The sequence below is a fragment of the Choloepus didactylus genome, chromosome 4, assembly GCF_015220235.1.
Source record: "Choloepus didactylus isolate mChoDid1 chromosome 4, mChoDid1.pri, whole genome shotgun sequence".
Classification (NCBI taxonomy): Eukaryota; Metazoa; Chordata; class Mammalia; order Pilosa; family Megalonychidae; genus Choloepus; species Choloepus didactylus.
In genome coordinates this window covers 140,743,340-140,760,569 of record NC_051310.1, presented here as the reverse complement: position 1 = coordinate 140,760,569, position 17,230 = coordinate 140,743,340, and the positions used below count along the sequence as shown (strand labels likewise).

Genomic DNA, 17,230 nt, shown 5'->3' with positions numbered 1-17,230 from the left:
TCTGGCTCAGGCTTGACTGAATCTGAGGGATGTGGCGGTCGTTAATGAACTACAACTCCCAGCAGCCTCCGTTCCCGCCACGGCCCCTGTCAGGCAGGAGTGGCCTGGCCGGACTCCGCACTCGGCGCGAAGCCGGATCACGCGAGTGGGCTTGTAGGGAGAGGCCCGGCTGGTTGAGGGTCCTGGGGCTCGGATTCTGGGGCCCTGAGCCTGGCGGGCCTGACCCCAACCCTGCGGCCCTGCCGCGCCGGGAGCCACTATGGAGAGTAGGTGCTACGGCTGCGCAGCCAAGTTCACCCTCTTCAAGAAGGAGGCGAGTCTTATCTCCCGGGGTCTGGAGGGCGAGGGAGGTCTCGGAATGGAGGGAAAAGCACGGGACTTGGACAAGTCCGAAGATTTGGGTTTTTGGCCGGATTCAGTCCCTTTCCAGCTGTGTGGTTTTGATGAAGTCCCTGAGCCTCAATTTCGATTTCCGTAAAATAGGGCGAATAGTCCCTAGTTCTCGGGGTTATTGAGAGGGTCTGGTGGGGTGCTGGAGCTGAGAGTGCCCTATAAACCGTAAAGTGCGCTGTGGTGGTTTGGGGGAAGTTATGCTTTTCTGTCGGCTAAGTATAGGATCCGTCTATTTTCTTTTTCTCTACCTTTCTTCCCTTCCCTGCAGCTTGGTCTTATTTATTTAATGCCCTGTGACCACTCTCCATCACACCTTGCCCATTACTCTCTACTCTGAAACCTGCCCTGCCCAGGTCTCTTGGGTTAGATCATTGCCTTCCTTCTGCCCCCAGGGCACTACTATGGCAAAGTTTCTCTTGTCCTCAGCAGGGACCTACCACATTCACTCCGTAAACTGCAGGCTTCTGCAGGCCCTAAACTGGAAGGCATCTGGCCAGGAGATGAGAACCAGATGGGGTGAATTAATGGCACGTTAGGGAGGCAGGATCTGTGAAGCACTTAGAAACCTGGGTTTTGGAGGCAGGGGTATAAGGGTTCAGACTTGAGCTCTGCTTTCTTATTCATGGGGTGAACTTGGTTTGTGCAAGTCATGTAGCCACTATGGCCCAATCTAAAATAGGGATAATAATGGTGGTCATCAGGATTAAATAAGATAATGTGTGTAAATTATAAGGATTAAATCAGATGATGCATGTTAAGTACTGAGCTCGGTGTCTGACACACAGTCAGTGCCTAATAAATGGAAGCTATTGTTACCCCATCCAGAGCCAAGCTGCCCTCCATCTCTGTTAGAGCACAGAAGCCTTGGGCTCTGCACTCTCTCTGCTTCTCCTTTCTTGAAGTGCCAGTGTCCTGAAGCATGGGAGTTTACCTTTCTGTCTTCTACACCCGTTTCACTTATGGAAGACAAGGTAGAAAGCACTGGGGATTTTGCATGAAGTGTTATTTGATTTGAATAAGAGACTGGAGACTCTGAAGAACTACTCCACCCTCTGTCCCCCAACTCTGTCTCTCCTCAGTGTTTGGAACCCCACTCCTCTTCCTCCTCCCAGGAGCTGGTCACAACTTAAGCACCTTCCCTCTGTGTGTGCTTGGAGAGTTCCAGGGAGGAGCCTGCAGGGGCAGGTGAGAGGTGGATCCTCCTGCTTCATGTTTCTTGTAGTGTGGCTGTAAGAACTGTGGCCGGGCCTTCTGTTCCGGCTGCCTTGGCTTCAGTGCAGTGGTGCCCCGGGCTGGGAACACCCAGCAGAAAGTCTGCAAGCAGTGCCACAAAGTCCTGACCAGGTGAGAGGTGGGCATAGGTGAGAGCATAGTAGCACACAGCTGGCCAGCCCTTGCAGCCCTGTGTTCTGGCCCAGGAAGTGGGGGACATGGTATAGAGGTAGAACTTCTGACACTAGATTTCTTCCTTTTAGAGGGTCCTCTCCTACCAACACTTCCAAGTGGTCACCACCTCAGAACTATAAGAAGTAAGTGCCAAAGAAAAAGAGACAAATGGGGATGGGGAGAAGACAGGAGCCATAAGGGCAGGATTCTCCTCCCAGCCTCCAGATCAAATGAGCACAGGGTCAGAATCCACCATCAGGCTTCTGACTGCCCTCTTGGGCTCAGAAAGTAGCCCATCAGCCCTTTCCCTAGGATAGACCTCACTCTCCCAGCTGGAGCCTCTGGCTGGTCAGCTGAGTTGGGGTGCAGTGTGACGTGAGCCAAAGCCACAAGACTGCCCTTTGGAGACCTCCCTACATGCCCAGAAATCATGTGACTGAGAAACAGTAAATAGGTGCCTTTGTCCCTCCTTTCTGCCTTCTTCAAGAGCCTCTCTCTCATATCCTGCTAGGCGTGTGGCAGCCTTGGAAGCCAAGCAGAAACCCGGCACTCTTTGGAGCCAGAAACTGACCCAACAAGACCAGGTTATCGCTGAGCGCCTGGCAAGGCTCCGCCAAGAGAACAAGCCCAGTGAGTGGGGTTGAGCAGGATGGTCCGAAGGATCTTGTCAGGGGCTCCTGGGTTTGGGATTCCTCTGGCCCTTACAGGGTTCCCCCCATGCCAATTGCAGAGTCCGTGCCCTCAGAGGCAGAGATAGAAGCCAGGCTGGCTGCGCTGAAGGATGAACCCCAGGGTTCCATCCCTTCCACCCAGGAGATGGAGGCACGCCTTGCTACATTGCAGGGCAGAGGTCCACCCTCTCAGACCCTCCAGCCGGTGAGTGCCATGGCTTGGGTGGGATACGGGTGCTTGGGAGACAGCCTAGCAAAAGCCCAAATGTATGTACAGTTATATACTATGCAGGAGTTGGCAGAGCCTCCCACCCCCACCCTGTGATCCTCAGGCCTCCTGTCAGGCCTGGGAACCAGGGCAGGTGGGGCAGGAAAGGGTGGATCTCCATTCTGTTGTGCGCTGCCAGGCCCACTCGATTATGTGGGCCCTGGATTAGTGCCTCTTTCCTGGACTGAGAACTCCTCAGCATCCACTCCTGCACTAGACTCCCATTTTCCCCCACTGAAGTTCCCTCCTCTGGACAGGTACATCAGCCACCAGACAGCAGGACCCAGGCCCAGCAGGCACAGGATCTGCTAACACAGCTGGCAGCCAAGGTGGCTATTGATGAGAGCTCCAAGCCAGGTAACCCCTCCACCTGGCTTCTCTAGGAACCTGCCCCACCTCTTAATCCAGGTGGGAAAAGCTCTGCTCTCTACTCTCAGGAAGGTGTATATAAATCAGAGAATATAATCAACATTATAAAAGCTACCATTTATCGAGCATTTACTCCAAAGGGAGCCACTGTAAGACTAGTGGTTACATGAGTGACCTTTGGAATCAGACAGTGAATCCCAGTGCTACCACTTTTCTAGCTGGGTACCCTTGGACAAGTTACTTGACCTGGCTAAGTAAAATGGAGGTATGCAGAACCTCCCTCATTGGGAAGTCGTGAGGAGTAAATGAGATCATCCAAGAGGCACTTGTACCATGCCTAGTTCAGAGTAAGTGCTCAGTGAATGTTCTCTAATGATGATGATGATAAGGAGGGAAAAGAGGCTATTTAAATCTAAAGTTATTTAAAATTAAATTAAAATTAAAATTCAGTTTCTCAGTCATACAGCGACATTTCAAATACTCAAGCCACATGTGGCTAGTGGCTGTCATCTAGGACAGCGGAAATATAATCTGCGATATGGAAAATTTCCACATTATAAAAAATTCTATTGGACAGTGCTGTTTGATGGCTTTAGGGCAGTGGTTCTCAAACAAGAATGATTTTGCTTCCCAGGGCAACATCTGGAGATGTTTTTGGTTATCACAACTGGGGGGGTGGGGGATTACTACTGGTATCTAGTGGGTAGATGCCAGGGATGCTACTAAGCATCCTACAATGCACAGGATAGCCCCCACAAGAATTATCTGAACCAAAATGTCAGTACTGCCAAGGTTGAGAAACCCTGCTTTAGAGACAATCTCACTGAAAATCCTCACTAATCCTATGAGGCATACATACTGTTATTATCCTTATTATACAGGTGAGGAAACGGAGGCCCAGAAAGGTTAAGGAACATGACCAAGATCACACAGCTGTTAAGTAGCAGAGTTGGGATTTGAACCCAAGATAGTGTGACTTCAAACCCCTCGCTCTGAAACTCTAAACTGAAGGTGACTTTGTCAGAGCCATACCCACTCTGGTAAAATTCCTACTGCCCAGTGATCCAGTGATGCACAAGACTTCAACTTCCTCATGCCTTCTTAGTGCTGCCTCCCGGAAATGCTAATTCCCAGCCCTATAAGAGCAGCTGTACCTTGGCCGCCTGCTGCCCCATTTCCTGATCTTTTAGGGCAGTGATTCTCAAAAACCATAGGACACCCACCCCAGTGGCAGCACAGTTAAAATATCAGGTGGGTGGGGATGGGTGGGGTTGGAAAAACATACCTAAGATTATTCATATTTTACACTTGGGAAAATGGAGGAAATATAAACCACGGGAGCTAGTCTGAACAAAACAAAAAGCTGATGATCTGTAGTTAAAAAAAAAAAAAAAAAAGTTGAGAAATAGGCTCAATGTCTTCTGATGAGAGGTTCTTAGAATGGCTCTGCCCCCTGACTGCATCACTCCTTCCAGCTGCCTCTATCCAGAACGACCTCAACCAGGGTGGCCCAGGGACCTGGAGTGCTTATTCCAAGGGGCAGGCCACCTGGTCCCTGGAGGAGGAAAAGAGCAGGCTGCTGGCTGAGGCAGCGGTGGAGCTGCGGGAGGAGAACACAAGACAGGAGCGGATCCTGGCCCTTGCCAAGCGACTGGCCGTGCTGCGGGGGCTGGACCCAGATACAGGTAGAGCCTGGGAACTAGTGCTCGCTCATGTCCTCCCAGCCCAGGCCAGGCTCTGAAAAATAGCTGTACTCGCCTCTCTGTCATGGCTAAGTCAGGTGCCAAGGGGTCCCTGAGCCCAGAGATCTATCGAGCTCTGCCCAGAGCTACCAGGAGGTGCCAGCGCAAAGCGGTGGATGAAGAATCAGTGACAGCCATCAGGGAACAGGGGACTCTCAGTCCTTTTGGGTGCTGAGGCCTCTGTTCCTCCCTGCTTCAGCCATCGGGCTGCTTCAGTGATGGCCCAGCCCTGCAGGAGTGTGGCACAGAGGGACAGAGTCTGAACAGAGTGGCTGCAGAGGCTGCTCAACTCTGGAACAAACGCCACCGAGAACCAAACCAGCTCCCTAGGGGGCAAGAGTACAGGCACTCAGGTAAAATCTCTCAGCCTCACTCCTTCCTCTGCTGTCTCTCCCTCTTCAAGTGACCCTTCAGGACTATCGCCTCCCAGACAGTGATGATGATGAGGATGAGGAGACAGCCATCCAGAGGGTCCTGCAGCAGGTGGGCCTTGCCTTACCCACCAGACCACCCCTTGTCTTGTCTCTGCCTCATTGCCCCACCACCCACCTGGTCCCATTCACCCCGATTCCACTCTGGGGCTAGATGGACGGTCACTCTGCAGCTCCTGCTCTGGCTGAGGCCCCGTGGTTCCTTGAGATGGGGAATCAGCAGCCATAGGCAGCAGGTAAAGGAAGATGAGTTGAGAAGCTGAGATCACAGAGCACAAAAATGCTAAGAGAGGATGCCTGGGACTGGAGCAGGGGGTTGTACCTCTTCACCCTGTCCACAGCTCACTGAAGAGGCTGCCCTGGATGAGGCAAGTGGCTTTAACATCCCTGCAGAGCCGGCTCCCCAGTCTCGCACCCAACCCTGCAGGGCAGAGCCTGAGGTAAGAAAAGCTCTAGACACGGACCCCCAAGCCGTAACCACTGCCTTCCTCCTTGCCCGGCCAATTGCTCCCTCAGCAGCCCTCCTGTAATGTACCCCATCAGGTGCCTTAATCCCCTCCCCTCAATTCCTCTCTGGTCCCTGCAGGCCCAGGCCGTGGCCCCCAGGTTTGAGGCTGAGGAAGAGGAGCTCCCCTGGTGCTGCATCTGCAATGAGGATGCCACACTGCGCTGCACGGGCTGCAATGGAGACCTCTACTGTGCCCGCTGCTTCCGGTAGGTGCCGATAGAATGCTTGGTGGGTCTGAGGGGACTCGAGTGTTGGCTGGGATCCCCGACCTGCAGCCCTTCTCTCCACAGGGAGGGCCATGATGCCTTTGAGCTTAAGGAGCACCAGACGTTTGCCTACCGCCCCCCATATGCAGGCCGAGAGCACTGAGGAAACCCCAGTCCCCCAGGAAGGCAGTCCTACAGGCACTGCCTCAGGCCGGTGCACCCACCCTGGGCCCAGCCTCGGGGCATCTGACAGGAGACTGCTGGCAGCAGCAGGCTAAACTGCTGATGGATACGCCCCTTCCTGAATTTTGGTGTCCCTGGAAGGAGGAAAGATTCTCCATTTGAGACAAAGACTGGAAGAACGAGAAGGAAGGAGCCCTCCATCATAGAAGCTTGGACTGGAAATGAGAGGCTTGATGGGAAAAAGACCAAACTGGATCTAAGAATAAGCCCTGAAACCCAGCTCAAGGGGCTAGGGCACCTCTCTTGGCACTTACTGAATCTAATAAAGTATGTTAACTCCTTGGGCCTAGGATCTCTTATCTCTAGAACCCTGTGGGCCCTGGGTTTGGGGTCCATGAGAGGCAGCAGGAACAGAGGAGGCTGGAGGCCTAGTCCTGTGGGGTGAGGGAACAGATTCCCTCCAGATAAGGACAGTCTCACCTATCTGGTGACCTCATACATAGTTGGCATAAATATTTGTTCAACTACTGAACTGTCCTATGTGCTCTGAGCAGCCCAGATTAGCCACCAGGCACCACCACAGCCTCTCTAGTACTCAGACAAGTTATGCAGGAAATATGTGGGTCAGAGTGGGGCATACTCAGCTTACTGCCTTACTCCCAAAACACCTCATACTTCTTAGGTCACCTCCCCCAACCTGACTGCTGTTCCGACCCAGTGTCTGTCTTCCAGAAACTGGCCCCCAGACCCAACCCCTGGCCTTTCAGCCTATACCCTTTATACCCTATGCATAGCCTGTTTCTCTCTTCCTGTCTCTTGATGAACCAGCTTAAAAAGAGCCGATGCCCCCTGATCCAGCCTCAGTTTTTTCTGACCTCCCTTCTGAGATTTGAAACTAGTCTTTGTCATGGGCCCTGCTTGTTGGCAATGCCAAGATGCTGGGTGTTTTAGCTAGATACACCTCTGTTTGAATCTCTGGGTCTTGCTAAATGGTGAACTCTTGATAGCAGGACCTTTGACCTTCATCTTTGAGTTTTTCAAGCCCTGTTTGGATGGCATGATGGAGGATGGATGGCATGGATAAATGAGTTGTATGACTACAGCCAGTGACACAGGATGATCTTAGTATTCTAGTATGTCATTTTCACCCTCCCCTCCCCTGTTCCTCAGCCCAGATATATTCCATTACTCCATTAGCTGGGGCTCCTAAAGATTTTATCCACTTGACTGCCAAGGAAAGCATTGGGCAAAGTCCATGTCTGGCTCCCAGGAAGCATGGCTGACAGGAAATAGCTGTGACAGCGCATATACTAGTGGTGTCCCAATGTTCCTCCTCATATCCATTTTCCTTGTCTGTGACTCAAGGAGCTATTTCCCTCTCCACGGTCCCAGGATCCAGAGGGGTGAGGAAGGCTGAGGCTGGTGAAGGTAGTTTTACAATGCTTATTTCTGAGGCCGACTGAGTCTCCGGAGTTTCTTGAGTTCACTGAGCAGCTCAGAGATAAAGGACTGAGGGAGAAACTAGGGTTGAGATCAAGGTATGGAGTCACTCCACCACACTGTTCTCCCCAATCTCCTCCTGACCCCCATCTCCCCAGAGCTGGGAAAGAAAAGGACCCAGGTCCAAGCCTTCCTTTCAAATATTCCTCTTCTTTAGCTGCCTTCCTTCCTCCCCTACTGGACCTCCTCTGGCCCCCAGACGAGCAAAAATCCTTACCTCTGTGGGGTGGGGGCAGTTGGTTTGGAGAATGGCCCTGGATAGAAGAGAGCAGAGAGTTAAGTCCCCATGCCACAGCACTTTCCCACAAGCCCCCTCCCACCCCCTCTTCCCCTAGCACTTCCTATCCCCTTCTGAATTGGTCCTCCCCATTCCATCCATAGGAGGTTTCTGTGTTACCCATTAGTCTAAACCCAGCTCTCACTCTCCACCCCCTGGGGCCTGGGGGCCACCATCCTACCTCCAGCTGAGTCTATGTTCCTCCGTGGATAGTTCCATGAGAGCCTCCAGGTCATCTCAGGCTCAGAAGAGGGCTGGTGATCCTGTTTAGGAATTACATGGGGCTCAGAGAGGCCTGGCCAGCTGATTGCTAGAGTGGAGGTTGCGTATGACTGGGGCGGGGCGGGGGGCTGTTTAGGGGAGTCTGATATGACTGTTAATGGGTATGGGGTTCTTTGGGGGGAGATAAAAATGTTCGAAATTAGATTGTGGTGATGCTGTACAAACCCTATGAAGATGCTAAACCTAAGTCAATTGTGTGCTATAAGAATTATATCTTGATAAAGCTGTTTTACAAGGTTATAGTCATTGAAAAAAATTAAATAATACAGATTTATAAAATTAAAATGAAAACCTCATGTACCCTCCCTCACTCCTCCCACTGCCAATACTAATTATTGTTAATAATTTTGGTCCTTTCATACCTTTTTAAAAATAATAGTGCTAGGGTTCTAACTTAGCCCTGCCACCATAAGATCAGGTCTTTCCCCCCTTCACTTCCTTCATTTTTAGCTCATCTTATTCAGCCTTCATTTATTTAATGCTAATTACTGAGTGCAAGCCACTGTAGACCAGATGTGATCCTGCCCCTTGCAAAGCTTAGGCTCCTGAGAAATATAGAAAAGTAAACTGGCAGTTGCAATAACAGAGTGATAAGCACCCTGATGAGATAGTATGGGGAAGAACATAAGAAGGGAACCTAACTAAGCCTGGGATTCAGGAAGGCTTCCTCTAATAAGAGTCCTGAAGACTGAGTAAGAGTTAGCCAGATATTTGTGCTTCTGGACATAATGGAGAACAGGAACCAGAGTTATCTCCTGATTTAAATATCTAGGAAGCTAGACTAAATACATGAACAACATTTTCAGACATTAGACCACAGGTAGCTCATTACCATGACCTGGAGGAAGGGAAATAAGAAATAATTCTCATAATTGCCCTAGGGTAAATTCTATATTCTTCCTGGAGGCAATTTCCAAACCACAGAACAGAGACACGGTCCTAAACGGAGCATAGTGGTCTTGCTAAATTGATATGACAGAGATCAGCATTCAGGGAATCAAGATGGCTGGAAGTTATTAGACAAAGTTTGGAGAGGATGGAATTATGCAGAAAGAGGTCTCCAGTAATCTGCACAAGGGTTCCTTCGAGTCTTTGCTGAATGCTGTTCATATGTATAGGGTAAAGTTGACCAAGGCCAGGAAAACACAAACTGGGACACTGAGGTAAACAGTTTCCAGACCTCATACAGGACTGGGAGACATTCAAGTTCTAGTCAGAGTGGAGATTCACCAGTGATCACACAGGTATTCAGTAGAAACCCAAGAAAGGACCATGCTTCAATAGGGAGGGGTAAATGATTCCCTATGATTAAAGGCTATACTAGACTCACCCTAATGGAGTTTAAAAATAAACTTCAGAAGGACCAAACTGAACCTACAAGTACTTAACACCTACTAAAACAAAGCCCCAACACTCTTTAAAGGAGGGCAACAAAATCCAGTTACTCCAATCCAAACAGGATAAACCAAAATAGACCCACATCACGGTGTGTCATAATCAAAATGTCAGATACCAAAGATAAAGAGAGTCCTGAAACTTGCAAGAGAGAAGCAACCTATCAACTACAAAAGAGCCTAATAAGATTAAATGCACATTTCTCAGCAGAAACAATGGAGGCAAGAGGGCAATGCGAAGACATATTTAAAGTGCTGAAAGCAAAAAGTGCCAACCAAGAATCCTATACCTGGCAAAATTGCCTTTCAAAAATGAGGAAGCAATTAAGATATTCCCACATGAACAAAAAACTAAAAAAGAAATTCTAAAGGAAGTTCTGCAGGTTGAAAGGAAAGGACACTAGGCAATTAACTGAAACCACATGAAGAAATAAAAATCTCCAGTAAAGATCATGACATGGGTAAATATAAATACCAGTACTATTGTGTTTTTTATTTTTAACTCTGCTTTTTACTTCCTACAGGATCTAAAAGGCAAACGCATAAGTTGTAAAGATAAATCAATGGTTTGGGACTCATAAGGTATAAATATGTAATTTGTGACAAGAATTGTATAAAGTTGGGAGGATGCAGGGATATAAGAACAAAGTTTATGTATGCAATTGAAGTTAAGCTGGTACCAAAACAAATAATATTGTTACAGATTTAGGATATTATATTTAAGCCCCATGGTAACCACAAAGAAAATACAAGAGAATATGCAAATTCACAGAGACAGAAAGTAGAGTACAGTTTACCAGAAGTTAATGCAAAATGAGTGTAGAGTTTTAATGGAAAGTTCTAGCAATGAATGGTGGTGAGTGTGCTGCAACATTGTGAATATGATTAATTCCACTGAATGCTAGGCGTGGAAGGGGATAGTATGGGAAGATCTACTAATATATAAGTTTCCATAATTAAAAAAAAGAGAGAAACTAAAGAGATAATGACAAATGCAGTACATGATATGCTTCGGATCTAAGAATGGAGGAGAAAAGGCTCAAAAGGATATTATGGGGATATAAGAAAAAAATGGGATATAGAATATAAGCTTTATATCAGTGTTAAATTTCCTGAACTTGGTAACTGCAATTAAGGTGATTACATAAGTGAATATCCTAGTTCATAGGACATGTACGTGGAAGTATTATGCATTCAAGGAGCATAATGTGTTCAACCTCCTCTCAAATGTCCATAAAATTATAGATTAGATAGCTAGCTAGCTACATATGGCAAACATGGCAAAAAGTTAAAATTGATAGATCTGGGTATGTAGGACATGGGGAGAGGGGTATGTAGGAGTGCTCTGTATGAGTTTTTTGTATTATTTTTGCAACTGTACTGTAAGCTTGAAATTATTTCAAAATAAAAAGTTTTCAAAATTATCCAGTTACTCAGCAACATAAAATACACAGTGTCCAATATCTAATAAAAAATCACTAGACATGAAAAGAAGCAGGTAGATGTGACCCATAACTAGGAGAAAAATCAGTCAATAGAAATAGACCTAGAAATGACAGAGATGATAGAATTAGCAGACAAAGGAAACATGAATATAATAAGGAGAGAAATGGAAGATGTAAGAAAGAACAAAATGAAGCATCTAGAGATGAAAAATACACTATTTGAAATGAATGGAATTAAAAGCAGAAGAAAAGATCAGTTGAACTTGAAGACATGGCAAAATAAACTAGCTAAAATGAAGCACAAAGAGAAAAGAAAATGGAAAAAGAAAACAGAACAGAGCCTTGGTGATCTGTGGGGTGATATCAAGTGGTCTTACATATATGTAATTGGAATCCTAGAAAGTGGGGGGTGGGGCAGAAAAATAAAGATACATTCTAATCATAAGAACTCTGCCTCTAAAAACGTGTCAGTCCTGCTCCCCAAACCATATTTATATCATTCGTATTAAATATATGTATATTAAATATCAGGTATGTACGTTACTAAAAGTAAGATTGCTATTGCAATTTGAAGTTGAGAATATTGGTTCACATCATAGTCCAAATGTTCTTTCCCTCAAGAATTTGGAAAACAGATCATTTGAGATATGAATTATCAGAAAATTACCAGATGTATTAAACAACCCCTTCTGAAATGAGCAAGTGTGGAAAAGTTGTGACTCTATAATACATTTCGTGGTTTCCTGCCAGATGTTGCCTAATTTGACCCCCTTCCTCACCTCCAGTCTATACCCAAGCCTGATACTCCTGATCTCTCTACTGTGAGGGCCAGCAATGGAGTAAGGCAAAGCTCGGAGATAAAGTAACAAATGTTTGTTTCACATATTAATTGACAATACTTTTTTAAATTTTATTTTTAAATATTTTCAAACTAACAGGACGTTTATAAAAATAATACAAACCCTAAACAGAGAATTCCAACATACTCTTACCTGCTCCCCAGATACCCAGATCCACCAATTTTAACATTTTGCCATACATGCTGTATTATTCTATCTCTGTTTTTCTTTCTGTCTATCATTTGTCTGTCTGTCTATTTATCAATCCATTTTCTGAACACATGAGCATAGATTTTATACATCATGCTCCTTGAACACTTAATACTGCCACGTACATTTCATAAGAACAAAGATACTCACTTATATAACCACCTTAAGTGCAGTTACCAAGTTCAAGAAATTTATCATCGATATAAAGCTTACAGTCTGTATTCCAATTTTTATATGTCCCAATAATGTGTCTTAGAGCCTTTCCCCCTCCCTTGCTAGATCCCATCCAGTATCATGTATTGCATTTAATTTTCATTGTCTCTTTAGTTGCTTTTTTTTTTAACTTTGGCAGTACTTTTTTTAAGTTGAAAGTTTAATAGATTGTTTCTTAAAAGCATTTTCAAGATGTTACCACATCAACAGGGGTGCACCAAAATGCCAGCTGCCACCAGGAGAAGACATTGTCATGGAAGCTAGAGGAAAGGAATGTTTCAAGAATCTAGGCTTATTAAAGTGTCCCCTGCTGATGTATGTATTAGATTTAGCCCCAAGGCAATCATTGGTGACCTTGGCAAGAGGTCTCAACAAAATGGTGGGAAAAGAAGCCAGATTTCAGTGGTTTGAGTGGTGATGGGAAGGGAAAAGGTAAGTAGAACCTGTGAGTGTGGACAAATCCATTAAGGAGTCTGGCAGTAAAGGACACAAGAAATAGGGGTGATAACTAAAGGCGGGGAAAAATGAGCTTAATGAGCTTAATGAGCAAGTTTCTCATTAAGAGATTTATGGGTGTTTAGTCCCTGCTTAGACACCAAATCCAAACTCTACCTCTGGACAACAGGAGATCCAGGCCTCCAAGTCTGTTTGTATTCCCCAGACTCAGTTCCTCTGACGATCCCAAACCCAGATGCAGACCTAGCGAGAAGAGGGGGATCCCTCCAACAAAGGAAGGCTGGATCCCATTAAACTAAACTAAACTAAACAAGTAAGTGAAGTCCCAGGGATGGTGCTAGCCAAGGTGGGGAGGGAGGTGCTCTATGGAGCTAGAATTGGATCAGGGTCAGGCTGGAGACTGTGCCTTGACTTCTGCCTAAGATGATCAGCCACCTGGGACTTCCCCAGTCACTCAGCTGCTTCCTGCTGGAAAGAACAGGGATTGGAAAGGAGCTGCCACCTGGCACCTTTGGACAGTTGCTTTGGCAACCGCAGAGCAGGCATTTTATTCCGGTCATTGCCTGGGAGTGGTCCTCCCACACGTCCTGTTGTCCAGTGTTGTGGGCTTGTGACTGTACAGCTTTCCCCCCTGCCTTGGTCTTACAAAACAAGGTTATTTGGCAACTAACTTCCTCTGATGCATGGAAGGATTTGCCCTGAGGTTTTTTGAAATATGAGACTTTTCATTCAATTTCTAAGAATTTGAAACTGAAACTGGTACAGTGGAGAGAGAGAGGAAGAGCGCTGGAAGTAGTCAAGGGCTGTGGAGGTGCCCTGCAAAGCCAGAGCAGACACAAGCAAAGAAAGCTTTTCTCTCTTGCCCCCAGCCCCAGGGCCTCTCCCCACCCTCTAAGAATGGGCTCAGGATGCTGCAGACACACGACCCAGTGAGTTTCATAAGGCACTGTTCCCCAGCCCCGGCCACAGAACCACTGACACAGTCCTTACCCACAAGAATCACAAGCCCTTGCTGCACTAAAAGAGACAAAAACAGGACCTGCATCAAGAAGAAGGAGAAACAAGGTCCCTGGGTGGTGGACAAGGAGGACCCCTTTATTCCGGCTTAATGCAGTGGTGCTCAGCCCTGCCCAAGAGAATCAACTGTGGAGCTTGTAAAACAAGACCAGTGCCTGGGCCCACTCTTGAAGACTTAGATTCTGTTGAGGTGGATTCAGGGCATCCATATCATTTTGTTGTTGTTGTTACCATATTTTTTACTGTAGAATGTAAAATATATATCTAAAAGTAATAGCTTTCCAAGGGCAATTTAACAAATAGAGAGCAAATTTCAAAGAATATTATAGGTTACAATTCCACAGTTTCAGTTATTTCCTTGTTACATCCATATCATTTTAAGTGTTTCAGGTATGGAGAACCACTGACCACATGAATAAGTGCTCAAGGTCTACAGCCAGAGCTCCAGCTTCAGCTCCTGTTCCCTTGGTTTCCCAGTGGCATGACCTTGGGCAAGTTACTCAACGTCTCCAAGCCTCCATTTCCTCGGCTATCAAACAGTGCCTGCCTCCTGGAGTTGTGGGGAGGATTAATGAAATAATGCCCAAGTGCTTGGCACTGTGCCTCACACAGGGTTAAGTCCTCAAAATGTTATTCTTGTTGAAGTAGTAGTGGTTTCTACCCCAGGAGTCAGATTCGGAGCTATCTAAGTGGGAAAGTACCACTTCCTGGAGCAAGAGCCCGAGACCCATCCTTTTCCCAGGACTGTGGGAAAGGGGAAGGGTCCTTCCGAGCCAGGGTCAAGGCCAGGCAGGTCCTGGTATGAGCGCTCGCCTGTGGTTACCCTAACCCTCTAGTCCAGTGCTGTCCACCGTGAGATGGAAATGTTCTCTATCTGCACAGACAGTAGGGTAGCCGCTAGCCACATCGGGCTATTGAGCTTTTGAAATGTGGCTAGTGTGACTGAGGGTCTGAAAGTTAAATTTTATTTTATTTTATTTTAATTGATTTAAATTTAAATGAATTTAAGTAATTAACTTTGATTACCAGCTACCTGGCTGGGAGTTACAGTATTGGACATGGTAGCTCCAGACACATTTGTGTTTTGAGGATGAGAGTAAATAAAGACATAGAATAAAGAAAAATAGGTTGACCTTTTATACTTTTCAAAGCATTTTTCCCTTCTACTATCTCATTTGAGCCTCAAAAAGTCCTATGAAGAAAATAGGACAGGCATTGTTAGCCCCATTTTATAGTTTAGGAAGCTAAGACTCAGGGATGTTAAAAGACCCACGCCACATGATAAAGAGAGGCAGAGCTAGGACCAGAGAGAGGCAGATTTCTGGACTCCAAACCCATGCTTCTTCCTTCTGCCTATTGGTAAAAGCTTTACTTCCAGGGGAGTATCTCACACCCAGCCCTCCGGTTTCCCTGGAGGTCTCGGTGCAGGCTCTCTCCCAGGCCCTGGTCGGGCCCTGGGTCCCCCACCTCCTCCCACCCTCCACCTGCTACCCACCTGAAAGAGCTGCTGAACCTGTGCGTCCACCCAGTGCTCCACGTCCAGCCAGCGCTGGAGCTGCCCCCGGTCATACTTCACAGTCAGCCGGCTGGGTCTCCGGGACCTGGACGCTTTGGAGGAGTCAGAGTGGGACCTTGACTCTGAGTCTGTGGATGATGTCCTTCTCTTCCCAGAAGCCCACTGGACCTTCTTACTTGGGTTCTCCCTGTCCGGGTTGGGAGACATGCAGGAAGCGGGGCCTGAAGACGGCATGGGAAAAACTACCAGTCAGGGCAAAGTCACAGAAGGAAGTGGCAGAGAACAGAGAGAGAGGCCAGTGGGGAAGAAAGGAAGGAGGGAGGGTTAAGGCTCCCCAGGAGGGGCAAGGGTCAAAGATCAACAGGCTTTTGTCTGGCACTGGGAATGCCAGTCTCCTGGCCTCCTCACCACCACCAGTGAGTGGCACTCTAGAGCTGTGCCCCAGCCTCCCTTTCTGCAGCTGCTGGGGCCAGAAGTGATATAATCTGCAGGCAAGCAAAGGTCAAGAGGGTGCCATGCTCCAGGAGAAGGAAGGGGCCCTTGGTCCTAAGGGGTGCTGGGCTCCCATCAGTGTTCTATGGCTGGCTCTGGAACAAGACCTGAGTCATACTCATCCAAGATCCCTCAACATCCCACCTTCCTGGGTGTGCTTGTAAAAGTCATTTATGAAGCCACATCTACTGTGCCTTTTTCCCAGAGGCAACTGCTTAGGAAGCCATGTTTTGTACCACATGAGTCTGCCCTTTTTCAGGTCCTTCTTGCCATAGAGAAAACCTGCAGACGTAACCTATACCAAGGTGACAAGAAGTAATATTTCTAGACATATTAGTATTCTAAAGGAAAAGTAGTTTTGTTTGCTCAGTGCATTGTGACAAAATTTCTAAACTTTTTTTCTGTTACAGAACACTGTAATTTTTTTTAGTTGAATAGTTCGGAAGGACAAACAAATGAAAAATCGAAGTATCTTTCTTCTCTCCAGCTCTACTCCCCAGAGGAAACCACCATCAACAGCTTCTGTTTATAGTTTTGTTATCACCATTATACTTTTACCTAATATTTTTCTCAATTTGTCAATTTTACACAGTATCTCGTCTTCCCAATATAAAAGATGAAAAATTCACTCACACATGTGCACATTCTAATTTTTGTTTACATACTTCATTTTAGGTCTTATAGTGGTTGCCTTTATGATGCTGAATTTCTGTTTCCAATGTATTGACTTCAACCATCATACACTTACTCCTAAAACAGAGCTTTTGGAAACGGTCAATGGATAAATCTTTAATGATGGAATTCTATGCCCTTAGTTAATAGGGTGGGGGAGGTGTTTGAGGACTGGAAGCCAGGATGGCAGATTGGCAAAGCCCAGATTTTGGTGAAGGTTAACAGATCTGAGTTCAAATTCAGATTTGCTTTTCATTTGTTTTGTAACTTTGGCCAAGTTTCATGACCTCTTTGACTGTGTTTTCTCATCTGCAAAATGGGGTTGCTGGGAGGATTCAGCAAGGTGATGTATGTAAGCATTCAGCATGGTCTCCAAACAGAGACTCTTCTCAGTAGACATCCATTCCCTTCATATATCCAGGCACAAGAACTTAAGTCCCCAGAGTCTCAGGGCAGAACATAAGTGGCTAAGGAGTGCTGCAAACAAAAGGGCCCCCAGGGGAACATAAGAGAGGGAGAGAGACGGCACCAGAACAGTTGGCAAGAGGTTCAATCCAGTCTCCAGTATCTATTTGCCTTTCTGGATTGACCACATCTGGTTCCCCAGGGTGGGATGCCCTAAACAGGAAGAAACTGGAAATAGAAACCCTCACAGGGAAATTAAAACCCCAGAGGTTGAGCAGGTGTGAGATAGGACAGGTCCAAGGACTGAAAAGTGTAAGGAAAAGGGGGCAATGAGTGAGGGAAAGAATTTAAACAA

General features: G+C 46.7%; 2 protein-coding genes across 2 annotated transcripts; one reads left to right on the top strand and one right to left on the bottom strand.

The window, feature by feature from the left end:
• The first annotated feature begins 19 nt into the window (after positions 1-19).
• Positions 20-6,288, top strand: ZFYVE19 (zinc finger FYVE-type containing 19). The gene is given in 12 exon segments (XM_037834286.1): positions 20-234; positions 237-313; positions 1,616-1,737; positions 1,869-1,922; positions 2,291-2,409; positions 2,510-2,655; positions 2,976-3,075; positions 4,563-4,772; positions 5,233-5,312; positions 5,602-5,700; positions 5,847-5,974; positions 6,059-6,288. Coding segments are annotated over 12 exon segments (1,419 nt in total). The 5' UTR covers positions 20-29; the 3' UTR covers positions 6,138-6,288.
• A 1,185-nt stretch (positions 6,289-7,473) lies between these two features.
• On the bottom strand, positions 7,474-15,540 carry PPP1R14D (protein phosphatase 1 regulatory inhibitor subunit 14D). The gene is given in 5 exon segments (XM_037834295.1): positions 7,474-7,666; positions 7,875-7,911; positions 8,116-8,170; positions 8,173-8,197; positions 15,286-15,540. Coding segments are annotated over 5 exon segments (438 nt in total). The 3' UTR covers positions 7,474-7,600.
• Between the last annotated feature and the right edge of the window lie 1,690 nt (positions 15,541-17,230).